General features: G+C 39.4%; 1 protein-coding gene across 7 annotated transcripts; it reads right to left on the bottom strand.

The window, feature by feature from the left end:
* Positions 1-1,690: 1,690 nt before the first annotated feature.
* On the bottom strand, positions 1,691-23,194 carry PCMTD2 (protein-L-isoaspartate (D-aspartate) O-methyltransferase domain containing 2). Of its 7 annotated transcripts, XM_074969471.1 has the most exons (7): positions 23,043-23,103; positions 20,077-20,147; positions 18,096-18,427; positions 15,325-15,427; positions 11,348-11,519; positions 9,171-9,294; positions 1,691-7,113 (listed from the first exon to the last, which is right to left on the bottom strand). In XM_074969471.1, the coding sequence occupies exons 3-7, from the start codon at positions 18,400-18,402 to the stop codon at positions 6,731-6,733; spliced, it is 1,089 nt and encodes a 362-aa protein (XP_074825572.1). In that variant the 5' UTR covers positions 18,403-18,427; positions 20,077-20,147; positions 23,043-23,103; the 3' UTR covers positions 1,691-6,730. The 7 variants fall into 7 exon arrangements, with proteins under 7 accessions (XP_074825572.1, XP_074825571.1, XP_074825570.1 ...); XM_074969470.1 differs by lacking the exon at positions 20,077-20,147 and having other exon boundaries at positions 23,043-23,194; XM_074969469.1 differs by lacking the exon at positions 20,077-20,147 and having other exon boundaries at positions 18,096-18,433; positions 23,043-23,163.
* Between the last annotated feature and the right edge of the window lie 4,233 nt (positions 23,195-27,427).

Here is a 27,427-nt window from a genome sequence, read left to right as displayed (position 1 = left end):
ACAACGTATTTTGGGCCTTGATCCTGTAATAGATAATATGCAAACATACCAGTCCACCCAGTTGCTATCATCTGCAGAACTGACCATTAATAAAGTTAGCAGATATGACAACTATACACACAGGGAACAGTTCTGAATAGGAAGATTCTATTCATACAGTTACTTTAAAAATAAGTCAACCTTAATTTGAAAATGAAGTTGACGTTTGAAATTGGTGTCTTCTCCTACTCATTTTGTCTTTTCTGTTTGGAAAACAGGTTGCTGTTGAGGTCTCTAGTATGGAACACTAGCCAGCATAGCTCCCTTTTGTTTATGTATTTAAATTTACCTGTTTGTCCATCAGCATCAAATGATATTCAAAATAACTGTGCAGTCCTGGAAACAAGGTTTGAAACTTAACAGCTGCTGGGAGTGACAGAAGAGAGTTAATGCACATATTTGTACTTCACGCCCAATAATGGCCCAAACCCATCTTCCATATAAAGAGATTTTGAAATCAGTGGTATATACAATTTACTGTGCTTAGACTGAGGACTTCTCTCTCTTCTCCTCCCACAAGACATTAAACTTTGCATTTGAACAATTTGAATGGATAACAATTGCAAGGGTCTGCCAAAAAAAGGCACACAAATACTGTCTTCTGCATACTCCACAAAGATGACTATCCAGAAATAGTGCGGGCACATTTTCAGTCACCCTTTGAAAATTCAGTCCCAAGATCACAGATTTTGAATCACCACTTTTGCTAGCAGAATAGGTTGCACATGTTAAGCAGCAGTTGGACATCCAGCTACCAGAGCTGGGGAGTTTTTGAACATGTAAAACGAAGGCTTGAGTCTGCGAATGTCTAAAGTACTGGCATTATTCCATTCATGCCCAAGTTGTCTCATTGGATGCGTTTGCAGGATCAGGTCCTAAATGTACAACCAATTTATGCAACAATAATTTACAAGCACAAAAAAAGTGGCCTTTTATGTCTCTGAGCTCCCATTCATATTGTCTTGACACAATACATGATTGTTATTGTATGTAACCAACTGTGAAATTAGTTTCATAAACAATATTTATTGCAAAAATAATTACTATACCTACAAATCAGTCATGTAATATCTTGCTCTTTTTTAAAATAAAATTAGATAGGGGAAAAAACAAAAAGGAAGAATTATGTAATTATCAAAAATCTATAGGCACTTTATTTATAAATTGATTTCATCTACAAAGACCAAAGCAGGAGAGGTTATAAGGGAAAAAATAATTTTGGCACCTACTAGTCTGTGTTAAGTACGTTCTGCAGTAAAGATCTGATTTCAAATTAATATTTTACATTATTTCTTGTAAACAATGAAAATTATTTTGGGGATATCAAGAGAAGAAATCAGCTATTGTGACTATAAATCACTATACAATCCTATGCCATCTCAAAAAACAGTAAGGAATGAAAAACCAGAACTTTGAGAATTCTAAAGGAATCCATCAATAGGTTTTGATATCAATAAATAGGCAGGGATGCAGCATCTTTAAATAAGTGAGATGAGCCCAGCTCTCTTGTTAATATATGAGAGTTATATTTTAACAAATTAAAATCAAAATCTGAAGAGGAAAACAAGTTTACCAACAGTATAAGAATAACAACATTACTTTTTGTTTGTCAACTATTATTTATTATATTAGCACCCAATAATATCACTCAGATCAGGTTTTCACAGAGAAGGTCATGTTTTGAGAGATTTAACCCCTCCCCCCCAGTTAACACTTATTTTTGTTAATTACAAATTTTACAGTCCTATCAGTCAGAAAGTGTGAACTAGGCCCACTACATACAATCGTCTACATACAGTTATAAAAGCCTGGTAAGGGAGTAGCTACTGTGCATGTTTGCATTTGGTTTTCATAACCATAATTACTGCAACATTGGCTCTTATAAATCCATGGCATGCAGACACATACTATTATTAACGTGCTTTTAAAGGGTACACTGTAATTCATATTACACACAAACCACTAAGTCATAGCAAGACCTTGGAAAAAGGCCAATATTTTTCCTATACGTGTTTAATAGTACTGTACCATAAGACAAGAAATTAAACCACAAGAAGTATGTTCAAATGATATTAAGGGTCTGCCTCAAGGTCTCAAAGGAAATCAAAAATCAAAGGGTAAGCCTGAAACATTCTGACCTTAGCCCAGCTGAGCCTGAGTATTATCAGATTCCCAAGACAGTGGTTGATTTTATATACTATTGGTTACCTCGAGCAGCAAACACAACTCAAATGAATATCAACAGCAGTTGCAGGTACATAACAAGAGAATGGTATAGCTCTATACATTCCATTCCTGAGCATCTTTCTGGGTTGAGTGGAGTTTCAGGTATTACTGATGAACTTTGAAGCTTGGAAAGTTAAGTAGATTCTATAGATATTTGAACATAGCTTTTCTGGTTTAATTATGGAAGTTACTTACAAAACTTCAGTCTTATCAGTATATGGTTACACACACCCAAATGCCTCACAGAGACCAGAACAGATACAATGGCAGAGCAACAAACTATAACATAAAACATTGTTCATGAAGCTCTACTCTGAATTCAGACAATATACACTTACTCCATGGGACATTATGAAATACTGTACTTGTTTTGTAACATGAGACACCACAAAAAGGAACAGCTTTGAGACAGTGCGTATAGATAAATATCCACAAATAGATATTCAATTGTCATCCAATGACATAGCGCTACAATTTTGAAAAAGAAAAAGAGCGTTTTTAAGCCAGAGACACTTTCAGTCAACAGAAGGGAACAAAAATTCCACCTTACTAAGAACATCTTGGTGGAGTCTGACACTTTCCAGGGAGCTGTGATAGCATGCATTTTTTACCTGGATAACAATGTTTCATAGTGAAGAAGCAGAGTTAAAGCACATGCAAGTTGTTAAAAGATTCCCTCCAATGCCTTTTGAAATATTTCTCATGGGCTCTAGTCAAATGTAGATTTGGGATGTATTGTAAATGCAACTACCATAAAAACACTCCTATTGATAGCAAGTTTTAAAGTTAATATACATACAGTAGGCTAAATGGCAAATATCAGTTACTTGTAACCAACAGGTGCTTATCAGAAACTCTTCCTACCTGTTAATGACAGTCTTTTAAAACAGGACCCTTTCTTTTTGAATTAATTCAGTGACACAAATAATAATTACATTGGTCTCCTTAGGTGGAACGGGGCACATTCATCCCTTCTCAAAGTAGCAAAAGTTTTTCTAGGAAGCAGTGGATGGAAATGGAAGGGATTAGTTATATATTTACATATTACCCTACTGTTTTGATTCGGAGAAGGATATGTTACCCACACCCACACACACTCACACACACACTTGTCTGGACTAACCCAGAAGATATAAAGATGAAAATCTATACATCACCATATTGCAGGTGAAGGGTCAATAGATATAACTATTGCTAATGAAGAATACCTGCAGTTGACTCTTCTTGCTGCATTAAGATTAGTTTTCCATTTCAGCTAAAGCTGAAATGGAGTTTTCACAGTACGAATGAGAGAGAAGCCCTGAATGGTAACCATTAAGTTCACATTTTAAAGATCTTGCTAAGGGAACTGGCTTGCCAGTATACTGCTGTACTATTAAACCCATACCAATTCCATGTGCACTCCTAACTGCCAACCATATCTTCCACTATTCCATTAGCTACTGGTTTGCGCAATTGGGCTGCTTTTGGAAGATGATGTTCCAAGTTAAGATGAAATCAATGTAAACTACACAATTGCTTGGCATTAAGAATTGTCTTTTCTAAGAACAGAAATTTCTTCCTGCAGGTTTGATAATACCTATTTTTGCAAAGTATTCTTAACACAACATGATGCAGAAGCAAGGCTAAAAAGTATTTACTGCATTTATTGATATAGAAACACTCATTTTAATAAAATTTGTTTTCAATTGCTTGACATTTTTGCATGCCTCATGAGATTAGAAATGACAATAAAAATTGCTTTACACACTTATTTTTCAACTTGCATACTTAAGATTTCAACAGTTTGAAGCTTGTTTCCTTATGTACTTACTATTCTATCAAAATCTACAAAGAAGTCACATGACATTTAAAATGCTGACTATCTGGAAAACAAAAATAGTCATCAGAAAAGCAGGTAATATTTCCATAAAATTTATAGACTATACAAAAAAAAAACAGTATGCTACAGTTAATCTAGTAAACACACAAATCTACTGTACTAAACTACAGTGCAAGTGCTTGTGCACAGGGAAAATCATATTTACAAGTCCCCTTTATTTACAGGCTATAAACTACACTATTTCACAGTTATATTACACATATAGACTTTCTACCATGTTTTTCATTGTGACAATGGGACACTGACAACCTAGAACCCAAACTGCTTGTGTATTTACTTACTGTATTCAGGCATACACAGGAAAAATATTTTTTATGCATTTTAAAGAGCCCTACAAAATCTAGCAAATGTAATAAAAAAGGCAAATCTGGTGAAAATCTGACAAAATATCTTTTATAGTTACAGGAAAAAACATCAAACAGTGCCAAATGCAAAGATAAAGTAACAGAAGCAACAAATAGGATTATTCATATAAATATCCACTTCAAGTTGTTATTGACCATTTTAAAAATAACAGACTTCTAAACGGTATCTGTAGAAAGACCTGCAATTAATAAATAGGAGGGGGACATAGTAGCCCAAACCAAGAGGCTGCTCGAAGGGTGAGGAATTGTCATGCCGCTGGAGAGAAAGGCATATATCAATTACAAACATGGAACACGAATGTTTAACAGTTAAAAATAATATCCTCGGAGGTCACAAAAAATGCAGTTCATAGGGATTTTATTGGTCATCCATACATTGTATTTTATAGAAAAAGACGTTAGTTGTCACAAGTACAGAGTGGGTATTTGGAGACTTTTAAAAAGGGAGCGAGCATAAAAGCATTGCTTAGACATTTTAGACTAATTCCTACATTTTCGAAGTGTTGCACAAGATTTAAAACACACAACTCAGTCAATGCAAATTGTGTGATTCAGTACCATGTAACGAAGTCCAGGTTAATGTATTTTGGCAAGACAAACTTCATTCACTCCTCTTAGCAAGTTAAGGAGACCATACAAATGAGATCAAGATCAAGCCCACCAACTGCAACTGATGAGGAAATACCCTTCTAACATAGCTGGATTATCTACTGATAGGGTTATTATTTAGTTAGCCTTTGAGTGATCCAAATCAATGCAGCCTCAATTGTTTCCTTCTAGCCCCCAATATTGTACACAGATTTTTCAAACAGGCCAAAATAATCAAGCAATCTTCCCCTCAACACATGAATATAAATCTCCTCCTACCATCATTACAGGAAGACTTGAGAATAAAGATTAGAATTTATACTCCATGAAATTGCAGGTTATAAAGTCTTTCTACACAAGCTACTTAAAGAAACTAACAAAAATTAAATGAACTAGTAAGGCTGTAAATCTAGTTCCTGCTAATCTACAAGGACAAGGTATACGTGAACAGCATTGCAGTCTCCTTGCTACAGCATAGCCCCAAACAGGGCACTTAAGCATTATGTGTCAGTAGCATAACCACTCACTTTGGCTTCCTAGACTGTTTCCACTTTCCTGTGCAACCTCTGAGAAACAAAGTTTGGTTCATTTCCCAGGACACTCGCTACTTCCTTTAGTTCAGGCTAGGAATGCCTGAGACTACCTGCCTTACACTATGTCCAGCACAGCAGTCACACATTAACTCATATCAGGTCTGTTGATTGCACTATCAGCGCCAGTCTTAGATTAACTCCTTGCTAGGTTTGTCCTTTTCCCACCCATTTTTTCTGAATTACTTTATAAGTGGTGCCAGAGGAAACAGCCACAAACCTGATTGCCCTAGCAATCTTTGAAAGTCAGCTGATCAGTTTAGCAACTCTAAGTTAAATTTGCTCTCCTTATTTATTTTTTTTAAAACCTTACGTAGCTTGCATCTCACCTCAGACTGGATTTTACAAAACAAGCTGTTTTCTGTGAAGGAAACACCAACTCCCTGCCAAACATTCCTCTCCTCCAAAATCTAAAAAAAATGTAAGGTTTATAGCTAACCTGAGACCCACCAGTTGAAAGGTGGCCAGTGCTTTGCTTCAGTGTTCAAAACCTGGATACCTCAAAGTACTATCAAAGTCTGATTTCGTACGTTTGTGTGTTTTTGCAGATTACTGGAACAAACAAGGTTTACCAGGTCAGATTTTTACCAATATCTCTGTTTAAAAATGAAACCAAATGTGTACTCCATTTGTGTCAACGTTAGGAGGACAGCATGGACAATGAAGTCTTTAGAGCACTGCCTAAGAATATTTAAAACCGCAATTTGGTGAAAGTGCAGCCAAGAGATTTCAATAGACATCTCTGTGTAGTTAGTTTTCAGGGAATGATATCCTTCTCTCTCTAAGCAACTGAGCACTTCATCAGCTTGCTTTTTAAAAGGGAACACTGCTGCAGGATAAAACTATAGCATACAACCAAGAAGGAGAGGAAACTTAAAAAAAGCTATGATGTTTAAGAATACAGCAGCCACATTCCCCAGCTAGCCAGCCTACTGCCATGTGTGGTCATGTTAACAGGCAAGCAAGTGGTACACATTTGTCAAGCCCTAAGAAGTATTTTATTTTTATGTCTACCTTTCTGCTTTCTACGAACAAGATACTTATTTTTCTCTGTAATAAAGCAGGTAATATTTCAGGGGATCAGGCAAAGGCAGACTCAAGACCTTCTCTCTCAGAAAGTTTACAGGGGGGTCTGGCTTCAGTTCAGAGATACCCTTTTCCTCCTCTTCTCTCCTCTCCTCCTCAGTCTCCTCACAGTTGTTGTTATCATCTGAGGGGTTTGAGATACGACTGGCAAAGACTTCTTTATCCAAGAAGACAATGGTTTCCATGCGACGGCGGCGAACACGTCTTCGTTTAAACCTTGGAGGGTTTTTCAGACCATTTCCATTTTTGCTCATTGTTTCTTGATGTATTATCCTTTTAATAGTTCCTCGGATGGCAATGCGAGCCAGATCCTGTAGGCTGCGGACACTTATTGGTGCTATAACACAGAACAAAAATATGAACAGGTATAGAAGCAAAAAAACTGGCAGCACAGGCTGAAAAGTTGTCTGAAATGGAGTGAGGATAACTATTTTAATTCCCTGTTATGTTTATAAAAAAAACCCCAGCTTTATTTCAAACTCTGTCAACTCGGATAAAGTTAATGTTTTTCCCTAAAAAACATGTTGTATTATGCACTTCTCCTGTAATCTGATCACTGAGAGAAGGAGCTGAGAGAAAAAGTTCAAACGCACAAACCCACTGTGCACAAAACACAAATCAGTAGACATTAAATATAATATTTAAAATAGAATTTTGGTATTTTATACTCAAATGATCAAGGAACTATTTTATGCAACCGCGTTTTAAGTTTTAAATCTTAAGACTTTGCAATTCAAACTGTACAATAACGAGGAGGAGTTTGTTTCCAGACTTCTCAGTAATGTGGAAACAGTCCTCAATGCGCAAAACAGAGTGAGTAGATCTGGATTCTACTCCCAGCTCTGCTGCTGATTAATTTCGAGACTTTGGGCAAATGACTTAACTTTTGTCAGTTTCCTCATCAATACTTATCTACTTCAAAAGGTGTAGGCTAACATCATTAGCATATGAAACCTGTTTCAAGATCTGTGGATAGAAGGAGTTAGAAGCATGTGACTGTGTATTATACAGGGTGCATACCCACCCTCTTCAGTGGTTTAGAGCAGCAGTTCTCAAACCAGGAGTATGTGTAGCCCTGGGGGTATACAGAGGTCTTCCAGGGCTACACCAACTCATCTAGATATTTGCCTAGTTTTACAACAGCCTACATAAAAAGCACTAGCGAAGTAAGTACAAACTAAAATTTCATACAGACAATAACTTGTTTATACTGATCTATAGCCTACATACTGAAATGTAAGTACAATGTTTATATTTCAATTGATTTTATAATGATATGGTTAAAAATGTATTTTTAGGTCTGCTCTTGTAAGCAAGTAATTTTTAAGTGAGGTGAAACTTGGGGGTACGCAAGACAAATCAGACTCCTGAAAGAGGTATAGTAGTCTGGAAATGTTGAGAACCACTGGTTTAGAGGAGTCTACATGCTTTTGTGCAGCACTATTCAGCCAATCCAAGGTGCGCAACAGTCAACACTACTGCACAATTCCATGTCTCTCACGTAATATAAATAAAACCTGTATTTGCATACATCTATCCCTGCACTGAGAAGCATCAAATTAAATTGAAAACTCTGTTCCATTGTGGATTACAAATACTTACAGACATTCTTCTAAGCAAAGAAGGGGAAAAATAAAGTACGAAATACTTGCATGCTTCCTCATAGTGAACACAATATGCAAGGTATACTCAGATGGACAGTTAATATGCTCTGTACAGTGTGATAAACAGATACCAAAGCAGCATAAAAACAGATTAAGTAGTAATTTCTTGAGGGCAGGGACCCTGTGTTCTTATGTGTTTGTACAGGACCTTGCACAATGGAGCCTCAATCTAGATTGGGATCACTGGGCACTACCTGCAATACAGATAAAAATAATGCAACTCCCCTCTGGAAGGGTATCATGTTTGAAGGAAACTCTGCATAGCCATGCTATTGATATAAATTGATAAATGTCACAACTGAAACAAATGATGTGTGCATTTTTCACTTTGTAATATATTCCCTTAATACTATAAGAATCCATGTATGAATCCACATGGGCAAGCCAGTACAGTCTGACGAACAGGAAACTGAAAATGCAGGCAGATTATTTTAAAATACAAAGATACGCACTTTCAATTTCACAGAGCAGACACTAACATTTCTGGATTTGTTTTTTCAACTTGCTTTCCTAATACCACACCTCTTCAAATACTGGAAACCTGTATGTAGCGTAGAATGGACAAAACTGGACAACTGTCAAAAGAATTAAACATCTTGAGTAGTTTTCTCCAAAAGGAGGAGGCTGTACTTCCGCTGTGTATGAGTATCATGCTTGGATCAAGGTGAAACTAACAGCCAAAGGGACTGCAGAAAGAAGAGCAAGCATATCTATAAACATTTATACTTACGCAAGTGAACAAGTCTCGATTTCCCTGAATCTGCATGAATGGGTTGAATCAGAGGAGCAAAAGAAACAGCAAGGATCTTCTTGGTTTCCCAGGCAGCAGGACCAGTGCGTGTTATCTTCGTCAGCTGCATCAAAGAGAGAAAGTGCTGTCTACTATGTAAACAGTAGAAACCAGTTATCTATAGTTAATTTTTTATGCCGAGAATGAACAATCTACTGTTTGCCTTTTGGATTTCAGGCAAAGTGTTTGAAATACAGAGAATTAGTGGCGACAAGGTGAAAAGCCAAGTAATACACAGGTTCATCATAATTCTTTCTTTAAAGAGTGAATATAGAATTCATGAAGAGAACCAGATTTACAGCCCTAATGGACAAAGTTGTCTAAACACAGAACGTGTGCAGTGGCAATACCAGATTTCATCACACTGCCCTCCCAATTTCTCCCCATTCTGAACTATAGGGGCTGCCTCAGAGTTCCGAGGGTAATTCAATCTTCAATAGACATTCATTCCTTGGCTGAGAGAAAGTTATTGCAAATAATATCGGTGGGTTTTGCTGTGTGAATGGGATCACCAATTAATTTTACATATTGTAGGTGACCTAACAGCCTCTGAATGGTAATAATTTCTGTGAGCTACTGACCTAAACTAACTACTGTACTTTGAGATGAAAGGCTCCATATGTCACTTCCAATCCTAAACCAAGCAGTTCCTTGAAACAATAAATCTTTACTTGCCAGAGACGCCAGAATTATGAAGATATATTTGTTTAGAAAGCTCGGACATGGTTATTCAGACTTTGAAATCAACAGTGACCTGTGGCATACCATTAAAAATGGCAGACCATTAGAAAAATTGGTATCTGGCTTATTGGGCCAGTAAATAACAGCACCACAATCCTAGGAAAAGTAGAGTCCATAGAGTGTTGCTGCCACAAAGAAGGCTGAAGCACACTGATAAGGTAACAGTAGTCTAATAACTGTCTTGCTAGTTTTCCACAGTATAAAGAGGGTAGACCTAGAAAGTTCTTTTTATATCAGTTGCAGTTTTTGCTAAAGGCTGTTGGACTCTGTTGTTTATTTAACCTATGACTTGCAACTATTTTGAATGCTTCCTGTTTGGCAAAGTAAGCTGCCACTTTTTCTTGCCCAATTCTCACTGGCTGTATCTGGAATTCTGAACAAAATTTTCTGCTGGAGAACGTTCAACAATGTATGGGATAAGTAGAAAAAGAAATTCCAAAAAACCCAACTAAACCCAGATTTGTTCTTGCAGAAAATCTTTTTGTTTCTTCAATAGTGAAGGAAAGTTTTAGCTAATCTTTACCTCCTTGGTTCAAATTTTCAAAAGAACTTTCCTAATACCTGTAATATTTATTTATGCAAGTTAGGTGTATTTGTATTTCATATACACAGAAATTATGCAATTTGTGTGGACAAAGTGCTCAGTGGCACTCATGAATGTCGGTATCTTGGATGCCTCTTTAGAGGACAGTTTGTGAAGTTGACTCTTAAACACTTAAAGAAATGATCAAGCAGTAAGTATCCTTGACTTATAATTTAAAAATTATTTTCTGGTTACAATAAATATAACAAGACACTGCACTATATACTTGCAAAATCTATTTATGAAGTAGTTTACAATCAAAAATTCAAGCTAATTTGAAATCAAATTATTAATTCAGTATTTTCTCCCTCTCCTAGCCTCAAATGAAAGATATCAAGAGATGTAAGATTCACATAGCTACAACTCAACCGAACCCTGCACCACTATCTTCCTTTTCCACGTACTTACTATGAAAAACTTTTTATGGACTGTCTAATTTACCACTGGAAAGCAAAGTGTAGTATGGTACCTCACTTCAACAAATTTTGACTGAAGCATTCTTGAAGAAGTACAAAAATGAAGTGTTAAACTAACTTGGGAGTACCTCTCACAATTCACTAAAAAGTTAAATACAAAACACTTGAAGAGGGACTGTCTGGTAGAAGTATGCATACTTTGTAACATAATTAAGACATGTATAGTTCAGTTTCTGGAAATTGCTCTCTTTATTCCTAGTAAACACTTAGTGTAAGAGCTGATATGCCGAATAGTTACCTATAAGGAAGGTAGTGAACTGCACCTATAGGCTAAATAAGAATAAAGAAATCAAATCCTAGGTAAAGAGGCACTCAACCTTTTCCTCGAGTGGCATGACGAGAATTCCCCCAACTTTCAGCAGACTCTTCATGTAGTCCTCATGTTCTTTCTGTACACCAGCACCACAGTAAACACGGTCATACTGAGTAGAATCTGGAGAGATCTCTAAACAATTGCCAGTAACAAAGGAGGGCTCACAGAATTCAAATCTGAAAAAGAAGAAGGCCAATTATAACACTACATACTTGATAAGAAAAGAAATTTCATTGGCCATTTCCCCTCCCAAGCCCCAGTTTCCTGGATCTCAAAAAGTTTCATTCTACAGACTACCACAAAGGGCCACAATTTGAGGCCCTCCAGACTAGAGTGATTCTGAAATTACTCATACATGAGATTTTCCAAAGATCTTAGGTGCATAATCTGAACACATACACTGAATAACTGCTTACACAAATTATCAGGATTGGGGATTTGTCATACAATTACCCGATTTGTGGGCCCAGTTACAATCTCTTTGCATAAATATTACAAGTACAATTTGAACTCTAAGCTCTTTTAAGACTGAACCAGAATGTCTTCGGCTTAGTTTTCCATAACCTTTCCCATAAACTGCTAAATGGTTTTCAACACTAAGAGTGAGATGCTGCCTCCATTGAAGTCAATGGGAATTTTATCATGAATTTCAATTGAGCCAGGATTACACCACGAATTCATAGTTTAGACAAAAATTCTTGCAATACAGTACTTCTGATATAATTTAAAGAGAAAAGAAACAATTTTATGCTAATTTCTGTTTTTGCAGAATAGCCAGAATTCACGAAGACTATAATAATCCCTAAATTTGATGCAGCAATAATGGTAAAATATTAGAACTGTCAAGTGATTTAAAAAATTAATCACAATTAATCGCACTGTTAAACAATAGGATACCATTTAAATAGTTTTCAAATATATTGATTTCACTTACAACACAGAACACAAAGGGTACAGTGCTCATTTATATTTACTTTTGATTACAAATATTTGCACTGTAAAAAACAAAAGAAATAGTATTTTTCAATTCACCTAAGTACAGTAGTGCAATCTCTTTATCATGAAAGTTTAACTTACAAATGTAGAATTATGTACAAAAAAATAATTGCATTCAAAAACAAAACATAAAACTTTAGAGCCTACAAGTCCACTCAGTCCTATTTCTTGTTCAGCCAATCGCTCAAACAAGTTTGTTTACATTTGCAGGAGTCAATGCTGCCCACTTCTTGTTTACAATATCACCTGAAAGTGAGAACAGGCGTTCGCATGGCACTGTTGTAGTCGGTGTCGCAAGATATTTATGTGCCAGATGCACTAAAGATTCAGACGTCCCTTCACGCTTCAACCACCATTCCAGAGGACATGCGTCCATGCTGATGACGGTTCTGCTCGATAACCATCCAAAGTAGTGTGGACCGACGCATGTTTATTTTTATCATCTGAGTCAGTCAGTGCCAACAGCAGAAGACGGATTTTCCTTTTTGGTGGTTTGGGTTCTGTAGTTTCCGCATCAGAGTGTTGCTCTTTTAAGACTTCTGAAAGCATGCTCTACACTGCGTCCTTCTCAGATTTTGGAAGGCACTTCAGATTCTTAAACCGTGGGTCACATGGTATAGCTATCTTTAGAAATCTCACACTGGTACCCTCTTTGCGTTTTGTCAAATGTGCAGTGAAAGTGTTCTTAAAATGAACATGTGCTGGGTCATCATCCGAGACTGCTACAACATGAAATATATGGCAGAATGCGGGTAAAACAGAGTAGAGGACATACAATTCTCCCCCAAGGAGTTCAGTCACAAATTTAATTAATGCATTATTCTTTTAACGAGCATAATCAGCATGGAAGCATGTCCTCTGGAATCAGTGGCTGAAGCATGAAGGGGCATATGAATGTTTAGCATATCTGGCATGTAAAGACCTTGCAATGCTGGCTACAAAAGTGCCATGCGAACGCCTGTTCTCACTTTCAGGTGACATTGTAACCAAGAAGCAGGCAGCATCATCTCCCGTAAATGTAAACAAACTTGTTTGTCTTAGCGATTGGCTGAACAAGAAGTAGGACTGAGTGGACTTGTAGGCTCTAAAGTTTACATTGTTTTGTTATGGAGTGCAGTTACGTAACAAAAAAAAAAATCTACATTTGTAAATTGCACTTTCACAATAAAGAGATTGCACTAGAGTACTTGTATGAGGTGAACTGAAAACTACTATTTCTTTTGTTTGCCATTTTAATAGTGCAAATATTTCTAATCTAAACCAATATAAAGTGAGCATTGTCTATTTTGCATACTGTGTTGTAATTGAAATCAATATATTTGAAAATGTAGAAAAACATCCAAAAATATTTAATACATTTCAATGGGTATTCTATTGTTTAACAGTGCAATTAAAACTGCGATTAATCATGGTTAATTTTTTTTAATCGCTATTAATTTTTTGAGTTATTCATGTGAGTTAACTGCGATTAAAATATACAGTTGTACCAAGATATCCACATACCACCTGAGGCCCTTGGAAAGAGGCAGCCTACTAAAATATGGTATTAGTATTACAAAAGCAAAAGACTTCAAGAAGTGCAGCAACATGATATGTTTGTAACAACTGGCTAATAGTCCTTACCTGTGTTATGCCAGATATCCTAGCAGCTATTTTCCTCTTTTCACATACCTGTATTTATACTCAAAAACATTTAAAAAACGAAGACTTTCTTCTTATCTATGACCGTATTAATCTCTGAAGTACAAATTGGTCAGCTGTAGAGCAATGTGGTTTTATATACTATTTTTCTTACTCCAGGTACCCCAAAGCATTTTACAAACAACGAATTATTGGCCAATTTGTTTGCCAACATAATTGCTGCACTGCTATCAACTCATCAGTAGTTTGTACAGAGACTTGGCTAGTAGGAGAGTTTTATTAAAAAGATTTTGATATAGTTTAAATGAGATATACCAGTTTCTATATACCACAGATGGGCAAGGATCTCATCTAAATGACACCATCTTTAATACTGTAGCCCCCACCACTCCTTTTGTACTTGCACTGCAGTGTCACTGATTTTTTTCAAACAGGTCTCTAGATATGAAACTTTCTACTTACGTTGGTCTTTGCCATTTAGCTACAGTTATTGCATTTCTGTAAAGTGAGATGGCACGAGAACAATAACAATAGGCTTATTTATTTTAGTAATGAAGGGGACTGGTCGCCTATTCACAGGTACTCTTACCTCTCTGCTTACAACAAAAGACTGCATGCTAAGGGCGGGGTTACCTCTTCCCTACTTAACCATCAGCGTCTCAGTGTAGTGACTGGTGAAGTGGCTGCAGTTCAGCTCTTCTTGTTTAAAGACGGTTGTACCCATTTTATTCATTCTAGCATTGTGACAGTTCCAGGTGATCAGAAGTACTTCCCACAAACAAATTGCAAAATAAATCCAAAAATATGACAGCTACAACTCGTATTGCTAAGGTAACTTCTGGTTATAGGCGTTTTGCTTTAGTCATCGTAAAAATAGTTTCACATTTTAACCAATAAAGTTTTTCTTCCAATAAAACTCTATTAAAGCAGCATGGAAATTACTTTACACTCTTTGGTGGGATTCAGGCTGAGAGGTCACGAATATAATTTTTTAGATAGATGACCATCACCATTTGCAGCCTCAAATATATTGGCTGTAATTAAATCTTATTGCTAATACCCAATTTTGGCTTCTTTCAACTGGTGTGGCATTAGAACAGCTAAGAGTACAACAACATAGCAAAAATTTCTTAACATCTCTCCTCCCACATACCCATCAGCTTAGAACGTCGTCACACACTGCAGCTCAGCAAGCCTAAGGAGCTAGTGTCCTAAAATCACCCTTAAATCTGCAGTTCTTGTGTGGGAATAGGGAGAGCTACCCAAAGAGCTAGTAGTTTTGTAGTAGTAATTATTAAATTCAAAATCATGAAGTAGGATGCTACAGGTGTTCTCTACTCTTACTTGTCAAAGCTGTCACTTGTTCTGATGAAGAAGTCCAATTTCTGCTTTGCATACTCTATAACATCAGAGTGAAGCTCCACACCATGGTTAACACCAAAAGGACCTGCAAGTTTAAAGAGTGCAAAGAAAATGGTTTTAAGGGCAACTGGATAAAGCCAAGCACAACTGATCCCTGTTACTTTCTCAATGTGTTTCAGATAAACTACTCCTTAAGAATGTTTCTACAATTTAAAATGTTTGTTTTGAGGTCTGCACTTAGAAGTGCAGGACCATTTACTACTAGCGATGGCTAGTGCCTGGATGTATAGCAACCTTTTGTGACCAGTGTGCTCCTACTTACACAGAAAATGGTGAGGCAGGAATGCTGATGTTTCAGATGTACCGCTGCTATATAACACAAAGAATCCACTGTAAATCACTAAAGATTATTGCTATGGGAAGTGACCAAAAATCAAAAATTGGCAAGAGTTACAGTTCACATGGTAATTTTAGCTAGCTCTAGAAATCAGACTCACTACTATTACAGGAACAGTGCTTGAATTATTTTTAATTGAGCAATATATAAAAGTTCAAGTTTCTGACAGAACAACCCTTAAAAGAAAAGGAGGACTTGTGGCACCTTAGAGACGAACCAATTTATTTGAGCATGAGCTTTCGTGAGCTACAGCTCACTTCATCGGATGCATACTGTGGCATCCGATGAAGTGAGCTGTAGCTCACGAAAGCTCATGCTCAAATATATTGGTTAGTCTCTAAGGTGCCACAAGTACTCCTTTTCTTTTTGCGAATACAGACTAACATGGCTGTTACTCTGAAACTTTAGAAGATACATCTTGAACTTTTTTTTTTAAATAAAGTCTTTTAAAATGTTTTAGAAGGATTTTTCTGCTCGTATTAGCATATTTATAAGGGTCTTTTCAACAAGGGAAAGCGGGTTGGCTTAAAAACACCACAAGATGTGTTGCCAAATGCAACAATTCCCACAAAGTTAAAAAGATGTTTATGTTTTACTTTTCAGTTATAATAATCTTAGATGTTACTAGTAACTAATAGGTAAAAAATTTCAGACTAAACATGGTTAATAAGTTGGAAACATCCCTTTGAACTGTAACTTTAATATATTAGAGTAATACTAAGAGTGCAGCTGAGTTCCATAAAAACAAGGGAAAGACACTTACTTAGTATGCCATGAGTAAGATTTATTATTCTCTGTTACACCTGAAAGAACTTGAACATTACAGGAATCTGAACAGGGCTTATAACACTTTTGCATTCCAGAAGTTACTACAGAGGCAATATTGGTTAGCAATATTCTGGTTCTTCTGAAGTGCTGAGAATCTAAATTCTACCAGAGGACAAAAGAGGAATGACCATAGCCTTCAGAAGATTCTAACAGTTTAGGGAATTAATCTTTGATTGATTACTTTTGTTTTGAAGACTGACTCCTCTGAATTAGAAACAGAACAGTCCCTACATATTTTGACAAACCGAATCCTTGTTTAATGTCATAACAAGTTCAATGCAGTTATATCATGTGACTTTACATAACATGATCAAATATAACAAAGAAAAATACATAATATGGCAATTTGCCTTCAAATATCTGAAAGGAAATTGTTGCAGAATTACAGTTATGCACAGTTTAAGAGTCCTGCTATTAAGCACTGAAGACAATAGCCATATTTACATTATAACTAGGGCTACACAAACCCCTCTATTATTTTGACATGAGACAGGCTTGCTCATTTTAAGGGAGAAATAGTTCAAAGGCACCTAAAGTTATAAGTGTTCATATTCTAATTAGTTTTGTCAAAGCTTGTTGCAAACCAATAAACAAGTTCCAGCTTCATGCCCGCTCACTAGAAGTGGGACTAAGTCTCAGCTCTGATGACACAAACATTTAAACAATTAAAATTTCCGACCCACAGGCAGGAGGGTAATGGGGACCCTCCTGCTATTAGCAGCTGTACTGGAAGTCAGAAGCAGTGTGTAAGCACTGACTTTGCATTTCATTAGGATCAATGCAGTTTGAAATTTATTTTGACAGTTCTCCACACAGAGTGATTATTACCACCATGAGACTGAGGGGTGATTTCCTGCATTTTCATATATTTAACTCTGTATGATCAGCCACGCTTTTACATCCTGGAAGAGCTACTCTACTTACACATTTACTCCTGTGTGTTTGTCTGGAGGAAGGTAAGGGAAAAAGAAGGTTGCTAACTGTGGGCAACCACCGCCCCTGTTCTTATATTAAGACATAAGACTATTTGCTAAATTGTATTTTGAAGCATCACCTTGCTTGCACTCGGGAAGTAACTAGAACTAGATACCAGGTACTGATCTTACACTGGAATAAATCACAATTAGATCTTTTAAATGTATTTCAGGCTGGTTGCAGGGGATTAAGAATAAATGGGTCATAGATCTAAAGATTCAGGGCTCTCCCTGGTCAAACTCAATCACCATCCCACACAAACTTGTCTCTCTCCACTCCTGACATCTTGATCTTCCCCTCAAGTGAGAGCCCAGCAAGCCTACACTCATGCCAGTAGGAGGCCATGACAATCAGCTGTGCACTGCATCAGTGTCTGTTCTGAGTCATCACTAGGTTCCCCTGAATCCTGCTTAATTGGCCAAATCTGATTAACATATTCTTTATCTGCACTTAGACCGAATTTAAAATCTTGAAATTAAAGCGAGGAATATTTCCTACGATCATGAAAACAGATGATAATTTAATCAATAATTAACATGACAAAGTTATTTACCCAAGATGAGTCCGACCATAGAACTCAGGTAACCGGTGCCACTGCCCAGATTCAAGAATGACAGTCCCGGCTGTAGATCCAAAGCTTCCATCACCTCTGAGTAAATGCACGGTGCAGAGAGATGAAAATTTCCATGTTTCCACGCCAGGTCTTTGTAAGCATTGTCCTTAAAATCATCAAGATAGTAGTCTGCTCGATCAATGGCACGGAATGCCTGCTCCACCAGCTCTGTCCGGATATACTGCGCTTCTTTCAGGTTATCAATTAATTCATCATTATCTTCTCCTGCACTCACTGCACCTCCCATCTTCTTCAACAATTTTTAGCAAGTTCTAAAACTCAATTGGGGTGGGGGAAGATGAGCAACAGAAGACACTTAACATCATTATAAGCGCTAAGGCTGTTAAACATAAAACAACTTAAAGTCATAAAAATAAGACAACTTCTTTGCAAAGATATCAATGTAAAAACACTAGAACAGAACATATACTCAAAAGCTGACTTAAAATATTAAAAACAAAATCATGCACCTGGAGTTTCAGAATTACATACATGTTTTGGGGAGGGGGGTAGGAAGGTCATATTACATTTTTAGTAGTATAATATTCTCCTCCAGTGCACCAACCTTGAACTGCTAAATAAGATTATAGGTTCTGGTTCCCATTCATAGAATATCAGAGTTGGAAGGGACCGCAGGAGGTCATCTACTCCAACCCCCTGCTCAAAGCAGGACCAATCCCCAACTAAATCATCCCAGCCAGGGCTTTGTCAAGCCTGACCTTAAAAACTTCTAAGGAAGGAGATTCCACCACGTCCCTAAGTAACGCATTCCAGTGCTTTACCACCCTCCTGGTGAAAAAGTTTTTCCTAATATCCAAGCTAAACCTCCCCCACTGCAACTCAAGACCATTACTCCTTGTTCTGTCATCTGCTACCACTGAGAACAGTCTAGAGCCATCCTCTTTGGAACCACCTCTCAGGTAGTTGAAAGCAGCTATCAAATCCCCCCTCATTCTTCTCTTCCGCAGACCAAACAATCCCAGTTCCCTCAGCCTCTCCTCATAAGTTATGTGTTCCAGTCCCCTAATCATTTTTGTTGCCCTCCGCCGGACGTTTTCCAATTTTTTCACAACCTTCTTGTAGCGTGGGGCCCAAAACTGGACACAGTACTCCAGATGAGGCCTCACCAATGTTGAATAGAGGGGAACGATCACCTCCCTCGATCTGCTGGCAATGCCCCAACTTATACAGCCCAAAGTGCCATTGGCCTTCTTGGCAACAAGGGCACATTGTTGACCCATATCCAGCTTCTCGTACACTGTAACCCCACGGTCCTTTTCTGCAGAACTGCTGCCTAGCCATTCGGTCCCTAGTCTGTAGCGGTGCACGGGATTCTTCCGTCCTAAGTGCAGGACTCTGCACTTTTCCTTGTTGAACCTCATCAGATTTCTTTTGGTTCAATCCTCTAATTTGTCTAGGTTCTTCTGTATCCTATCCCTACCCTACAGTGTATCTACCTCTCCTCCCAGTTTAGTGTCATCTGCAAACTTGCTGAGGGTGCGATCCACGCCATCCTCCAGATCATTAATGAAGATATTGAACAAAACCGGTCCCAGGACCAACCCTTGGGGCACTCCACTCCATTCTTATTCATTGTCCCTTTTCCACTGTGGAGTCCAAGCAATAATAATAAAAAATAAGTCATAAAAACATGGCCTGTGTTTGCCAAAATTCAAGGAACATCCAGACTCTGTTTGCAAGAACACCAGAAGAGGATTAATAGACTTCAAAAGAAACAGGCAGAAAAAAGAAACAGGGAGCCTCCCAAATTGCCTGCAGTGAAGGGTGAAAGAAAACATAACAGGATGCTAAATCCACGGACATACATTAAAAAAAAAAAAAAAAAAGATAATCAAGGGGCACAGGCAGAAGTGGAGAAAAAAAAAAAATGTATCCACCACCTCCTCAATAGAATACATACTTTCTTGTGGCTCAAGCTTCTGCAGCTCCAAGCATCACCTTCAGTGGAGAATGCAATAGAATAGAGAGCAACTGTTGGAAAGAAATTTCCTCAGAAGTGAGTGCAATTTCTCATGGTCTCTTCTAAGAGTTAAGTAAGATCATCCCCCTCAGAAACTATTTCAACCCCATCCAGCCCTTACAAAATAATGACACTGCTGATGTCACTTTTACAGACTCGCAATTCATTCTGGGAAAAGAAAGCAAACTACTTACTCTCTATTTAGGAGACACAGTTCATAAAGTACATCTTCATCTTTTAAAGAATGAGTTACAGAGGGAAAGCACTTCATTTATAATTCCAAATTAATCTAGTTGTTTCCCACCCACTAAAAAGTTCCACTCCAGAAAGTACAATGCGAATTTTTATTTGCAGTGCTTTGCTATGCTGTGCTAACAATAACTGCAGAAGCCGTAGCTTTAGTGTTGTTTTCTAGATTCAGTAGATCTGCCCACAGCTAAATTGTTCTATACATTCAGCAAGAGAAAATTTATATACTTTACCAGTTTCAAAAGAAATAGAGAAGAAATTGCAGCAAGAAAATCTCAACATATGTATTCTCAGAGTGTACCGTCCTGTCTGTCTGCAAACAGACGAGGCATGATGAACTTCCATCAAGTTCTTAGGAAGGACCTTTAGTCTGTTTAATAAATGTATGCCTCCAAGTATAGTAATCCATTAATAGTGTCTTGGATATTTTCCCCCATTAGCAGGTAATAGGAATTGTCTACCATCCCTTTTTCACCAGTTTAAAAAAAAAACACCATTATACTAGATTGCTAGTGAGAGTGCCCAGAATCTAGAATATGTACATCAGCCGGTCTTATCCTGCAATTTTGTTTTTTTCTTAAATACCTATCAATTTCTTGTGATTGCTTGATTACAGTTTGGTTGGTGCCTTTGGGTAGTTTCTTCACAGATTAATTACTAAGTGTAGAAAATTCCTTCCATCCCTTAAGACCTTGTTTTTCTTGATGTTTGTTTGTGCACACTATTTTCTTGAGCATGTTTATCTCCTTCCCTCCATTCAGACCCTCTTTACACTATTAAAATCTCCATGTTTAAATACAATTGTGAAGTATGGTTTTGGCCCTACCAGGGCTCTGCTGTGGCTCCCTGACAAGGTTAAACAAACTTCGTTTTTCCTTCTTGTGCACACAAGCACCACAACCGTGGCTTTACGGTCCAGTATACACTAAAAACCATCATGAAATCACAAGTCCCACATAAGACATAAAGAAAAGGAATACTTGTGGCACCTTAGAGACTAACAAATTTATTTGAGCATAAGCTTTCGTGAGCTACAGCTCAATTCGGAGCTGTAGCTCACGAAAGCTTATGCTCAAATAAATTTATTAGTCTCTAAGGTACCACAAGTACTCCTTTTCTTTTTGCGAATACAGACTAACACGGCTGCTACTCTGAAACCTGACATAAGACATTGTTGTCCTCTGACCAGGCTTTAGCCTAGTTGTAGGGACATCAACGGTTCTCATCCACACTACAAGCAACAGTCATTTTGTAACCCAGACAGGGGACAACCAAGTTGTAACAGGGTCCTCTAAGTTATACTGGTAGTGTCAATGAGACTTTGAAACGGTTATTTCTGTAGCACAGACTGGTCTTCATTTTGTGGAAAACATCTGCTTTATATGCAGAATTTTAAAACATACCCCATGGAAACTTCTCTTTTCCAATAATTACACATTTGTTTTCCTAAACTGATAGCTATAATCAAAGGTACTCCCCCCGCACCTTTTAATACTTGAGTTGCACTCGTTTGCAGTTCTTGTGCAGAGTACAGACTTCTCTACAGATCACAGTGTTACAGGTCTGGGCATTACTCTGGAGTGCGCATGCCACAATTATGATCACTCTCAGAACAGTGTAGTTACTGAGTTGTGTACACTCCAGGAATGGTTACGCCACCCGCTATTTATATGGTGCCATGCTCACCTCTTCTGAGAAAAAGAAGAGCTTATAATGTGAGAAGCTACATTCATATTCCAGGAACAAACAATGATATTTTAATGATTTATTAAAAAGCAAATAGAGTTAAATGCACTGTTAGTAAGCTCACAAAGAAACACGAGAGGGGTAAACTCAGCTTTTTGACAACTGCCACAGACTCCACAGCACGCTTTGCAATGAATAATAAAAGGTAGCTAAAGTCAGACTGAGTTACGCCCCTCTCACTGATCCTCCCACAACCCTCCCCAAAACACTCACTCTGCACCCCCATTCTTACTTCCACTACAAGACCCCATGCAGGTCACTGGTGTGTGTGTGTGTGTAATAAATACTGCTGTGCATCGCCCTCCCTCGTACCCACAGCCCTGTGTCCCTGCTCCACTACTCCACAGCTCAGGATTGCAATTTAAATAATCAGAGATCAACTCAGCAGCTAGACTCAGCACTGAAGAAACACTATATGGGGGGGGGGCAGGGGGGGTTGCCAGGTTATCCTGGGGGGCCTCCCACATTGTGCAGGGAACCCCAGCAGCCCTCCCCCCGTATGATTAAAGGGTCGTTGGCGAGGTGCGCAGGGCCGTGTCATTAGAGGGCGCTGGGGAGGGGGGGAGGGGTGGCTCCACCATTACTGAGGCCTCTGGGGGCCTGTCCCACTGAGAGGGAACCGCCGAGTATCGGGGGGTCTCCGTCCCGCTCCCTCCCCCAGCAAGGGGCTGGGGGCTCCGGCCTCCCCTCCCCCGCCCGGGGCCTGAGGGGGGAGGGGCCCCCGTGAGGCCAGGGCGGTTGGGGGCCTGCAGCGCTCGGTCCAACGAGAGCGGCCGCTTCAGGCCGGCGGAGCAGGCGGGGTGGGGGAGGGGCTCTACCTGGGCGCCGGGGCAGCGGTTCCTCACCCCCCTCCCCCGCCGGCCCGGCTCTCCTCAGCCCTCGGGCTCCGGCGGGCAGCTGTAAACACTCACCCAGCTGAGAGCCCCCGGGCAGCGCCAGTGCGCAGTCGCGGAGCAGACCAACGGCGCGCCCACCGCGGGGACGACGGATTGGGAAATGGCATATACCATTGTAGCACCGTGATGGGGAGCGGAGCGCTGAGGTGCCCGCGTGGGGTGACAGGTGTGGGAATGTACCACTCCAGAAAGGGGGAGCCCGGTGTGGGAGTGTCTCACTGAGGGATGGGGGGGGGAGGCCAGGGGCCTGTGACAGATGGACCAATAGCTCTGGGGTTACTGCATTAGTAGAAAGGGCCCTAGCAGGGCCTCAGTGGGAGCTACACACACACACACAGATTCATCCATCACCTGTCCCTGGGCCACCCAAAATATAGGGAACGCAGATCCCAACTCTGCTGGGCCCTCTTAACAGTGATTTGGGCACCGCTACCCCCAGCGCAGCACTCCGCCACCACAACACACCTCAAAAGGCACAAGCGTGGCTTAAAAAATCAAGAGATTTTTTAAAAAATAATAATAAAAAAAATTAGAACTTTTGGGGTTCATTTTGTTTGCGCTCTGGTTTTAGAGATTTTAGGCTGCACCTGGGTCACGGGTTCAAGTTTTTTCTCTGCAATGACCAGGCCTGGAAAGAATCTTACATTTAAAAAAACCCGAAGCCTTGAGACACGTGACTGCAGGAACTGAGGCTGCAAGGCAAACATCAAAGATCACCAGACTCATGCTGAAAATAATGAGGAGTCCTTGTGGCACCTTGCAGACTAACCAATTTATTTGGGCATAAGCTTTCGTGGGTTAGAACCCACTTCATCAGATGCATGGAGTGAAAATACAGGAGCAGGTATAAATACATGAAAGGATGGGGGTTGCTTTACCAAGTGTGAGGTCAGTCTAATGAGATAAAGCAATTAACAGCAGGATACCAAGGGAGGAAAAATAACTTTCGCAGTGGTAAGAGAGTGGCCCATTAGAAGACAGTTGACAAGAAGGTGTGAGTAACAGTAGGGAGAAATTAGTATTGGGGAAATTAAGTTTAGGTAAGATAAAATCATAAAATCATGATAAAATTACCAGAGTTGGCAACACTGCCCTGCCCAGCTCCGTTTAGCATGGTGCTTGCTGGGCATTGGCTGCTGAACTGCATTGCCCCCTTGAAGCTGGAGGCAGCCATCCAGCCAGCGTGAGGGCTAGTTGCTCAGGTCTCGGCTGCAGCTGAGTTTCAGTCTGAGGGGCTGCCCCATGTGCACGTTGGCTGGGGCCCATCTATAGCAATTTGGGGTAATAAAATTAGCAAACATGGTAATAAAAACGATTGTGTGGCTAAACTGAGCCAAGCCTGCTATGCTGAAAGTTTATCCCCAGGCGTTTCTGGAATGGCTCGCATAGCCGGTGCTAACAGGAGCCCTATGGTTTGTTTGTGATTCATGTCCGTGGAGTTAATCTCTGCCCACACTGTTCTGCCGCTGAATAGGGGCTTTCAGTTGGTTTTGTGTGTTTCCTGCGTACCCTTTCTGGATACTTGTGCAGTGTAGTGCCACTGGCAGGTAGTTTCAATTTACCAGCAGCTACTCAAGTTTCTTGGCCGTAAAACCCGCTTTATAAATAAGAATAATAAAGATAGTGGAAGGTCTAGAATTTCTAAAGAGATTTTTGAGGCTTATTGAATAGGAGTTGGACTAAACCATAGCATTACTGGATGTTATGGGCCAAATTCATCCCTGCTGGAGCTAATGGCCTTATTTAGGACCAGTTGAAACTACTCTGGAACCTCCAGCAAATAGGCCTTTGTCAGTTGTCTGTTTGCCTTCACAGGGCAAGATTCAATGCATTTGTGCCTTTTCCTTTCCACTTGCCATGAACAATGTAATGAAGATTGGTTAGGCTGGGTAAGTATAGTTTTTTGAGCCAAGGGAGGAGGGAATAAGTAGACCAGGTTTGTGAGCTAAATAGGGAATAGAATATAGAGGTTTCCTGTTAAAAGTGAGGGATGGTGATCTGCGTAGGAAATATCCTGATTCCCCTGGGGACTCTATCCCCCTTCATTTCTCCATCAACATACTGGAACACGAGCAGTTGACATCACACTAGCATAAACTGACCTGAGCGACCTCTGAGGCTGCAGCTGTGGCAGCATTGTCTGAACTGGCCTTGATCATATTTGCTACTGCAACTAATTACAATCTATACTTGGAGGGACTACAGCGTCTGGAAAAGACACACATTGATTTAAGCAGCTTGGAGACCTGTACCAAAAAAGAATAATATTGCTACTTCCAGACACAACAAACCCGCACTGGAAGCGGCATACAAAAAGAAATACCTCCCAAAAGTGAGATTTGAACAAGAGAAAGTGAGTCAGCATCTGGGATGTATTTATGCTTTAAGATGATTATCCTAGCTGCCTTCATTATCATTATAACAGCAGATCCTGTGTGAATATGCACAGGGTAATACTGTAGATGTCTGCACTTTCATTTCACAGAAGACAGCTGCCTGAGAGAATGGGACTATTTGTGTACTGTGAACAGTGAAACTCCTGGTTGCTGATTCAACCAAAATAGCACACAGGGGTTGTGCGCTGCCTCTTTGTGTTTACTAGTGGCTGCTCTCAAGAAGAGGGGCAATGCAGTTGAAACCTGTAAACATTAATCAGATACCAAACTTCTTTCATTTACGATTAGTGACCAGCTAATGAATGATCTAATGATTTCACCTTTCTGAACCTTTGTTTCCCTCCCCACTAGAGTTGAGTGAAAAATGCCAATTATTTTTCACAGAAAATTTCACTTTTTTTTTCATTTGGGTAGAAATGTCTCATAAAAACATTTTTGGGGTTTTGAGAACTTGAGATGTAGACAGAGTGGAACTCATGTGTGTGACGGGTTGGACCCCTTGGGAAGCCACCTGATGTGCTGAGATACCATTGGGTGTAGCTGTTCTGCCAACATGGGCCCCCTTTAACCTGTCTTGCTGAGCCAGGCTCTTAAAATCTCCTCTAACACACACACAGGCAGAGCCACACCCAGCTGCAGATCAGCTCTCGGACAACTCAGTTTAAGAGACTTGCTCCAGCACTCAGATGTCCCCTCCCTTGGAGTACAGACCCAAAGATATATTATATTCACCTCTTCTCTCAATGTGGAAGAGGGTATGCACAATTTCTCGCCCTCCCAGTTAGAAATCACATAAACGGGGTTGTATTATAAACCAGAAATAAATGTATTAATGATAACAGGTGTATTTTAAGTAGTTAGGGAGGTAGCAGACAGAACAGGGCTGATTACTAAGAAAATAAAACAGAGCACCCAAACTAGGCTTAATACACTAAAGAAACTGGTTACATGTGAGTTCTCACCCTAAATGCGGTTCTAATAATCTTCTTCACAGGCCAGACGCCCTTCCAGCCTGGGTCCAGTTCTTTCCCCCTGTTCAGTCTTAGTTGTTTCTAGCAGTCATCTTGCATGGGGTAACAGGGGAGAACTGACGACCTGGATTTCCTCACTCCCCACTCTTAAATAGGATTTGCATAAGGTGGGAGTCCTGTGTTTCCTAGTTTGACTCCCCTTCCCTTATAGTGGAAAGTTACAAGACGTCCCAGGTAATGTTTTAGTATCAGGTGACAAGACCACCTGCCTCTGTAGGGCCCCTGTAGCCATTTTTCACAGGCTGACCCACAGGGTTCATAGGAAGACTAAGCTCTTTAGCAGTCCATTGTCCTTGTTGATGGGCCATCCACCCTGTCTGGCTTTTCCATTGTTGTACCTGAAGTACTGGCAGTGGGCGTCACCCAAAGAAGCATAGTTGAAATACAGATACATAGTCAAATATTCCTAATTTCAGATACAGAAATGATACAGGCGTACAAATAGGATAATCGCATTCAGTAAATCATAACCTTTCCAATGATATCTCACATGAGTTATCTTGCATAAAGTATATCTCAGTTATGTCATATTCATATAAGCATATATTCATAAAAAATATGGAATGACATGTCACAATGTGGACATGCAAAGATTGATATTTACCTACCACTGTGCCCCCCAGCGGAGTCCATGACTCACTGAGCTAGAGAAAAAGGTTTATCCTGATAAGATGGTTTGCTTCTTCTAATGGCAGCATAGGGAGAATCAGAAAGAGTTTGGAGACTCCATCTGGGAACTCCCAATTATGAACACTCCTGGGTTTATTTACCAATTTCTCTCGGCCTTTCATCAGCATGCCAGGTAAGTTGCTGCACAATGTGGAGGGGAGCAAAACCACTGAAATTCAGCCAGGGCAGCATGTAGTGTGAAGACAACTAAGTAGGATGCTCACCGCCTTCAGGTCATCGCCTAATTTCCCCTCTACAAATGAGCTGTAAGGTCATTAGACTGTGCAGGCAAGAGTGGGCAGCA

The sequence above is a fragment of the Natator depressus genome, chromosome 13 (genome assembly GCF_965152275.1).
Source record: "Natator depressus isolate rNatDep1 chromosome 13, rNatDep2.hap1, whole genome shotgun sequence".
NCBI lineage: Eukaryota > Metazoa > Chordata > Testudines > Cheloniidae > Natator > Natator depressus.
The sequence above is the reverse complement of the archived record's forward strand: the minus strand, read 5'-3'. Positions and strand labels throughout refer to the sequence as shown.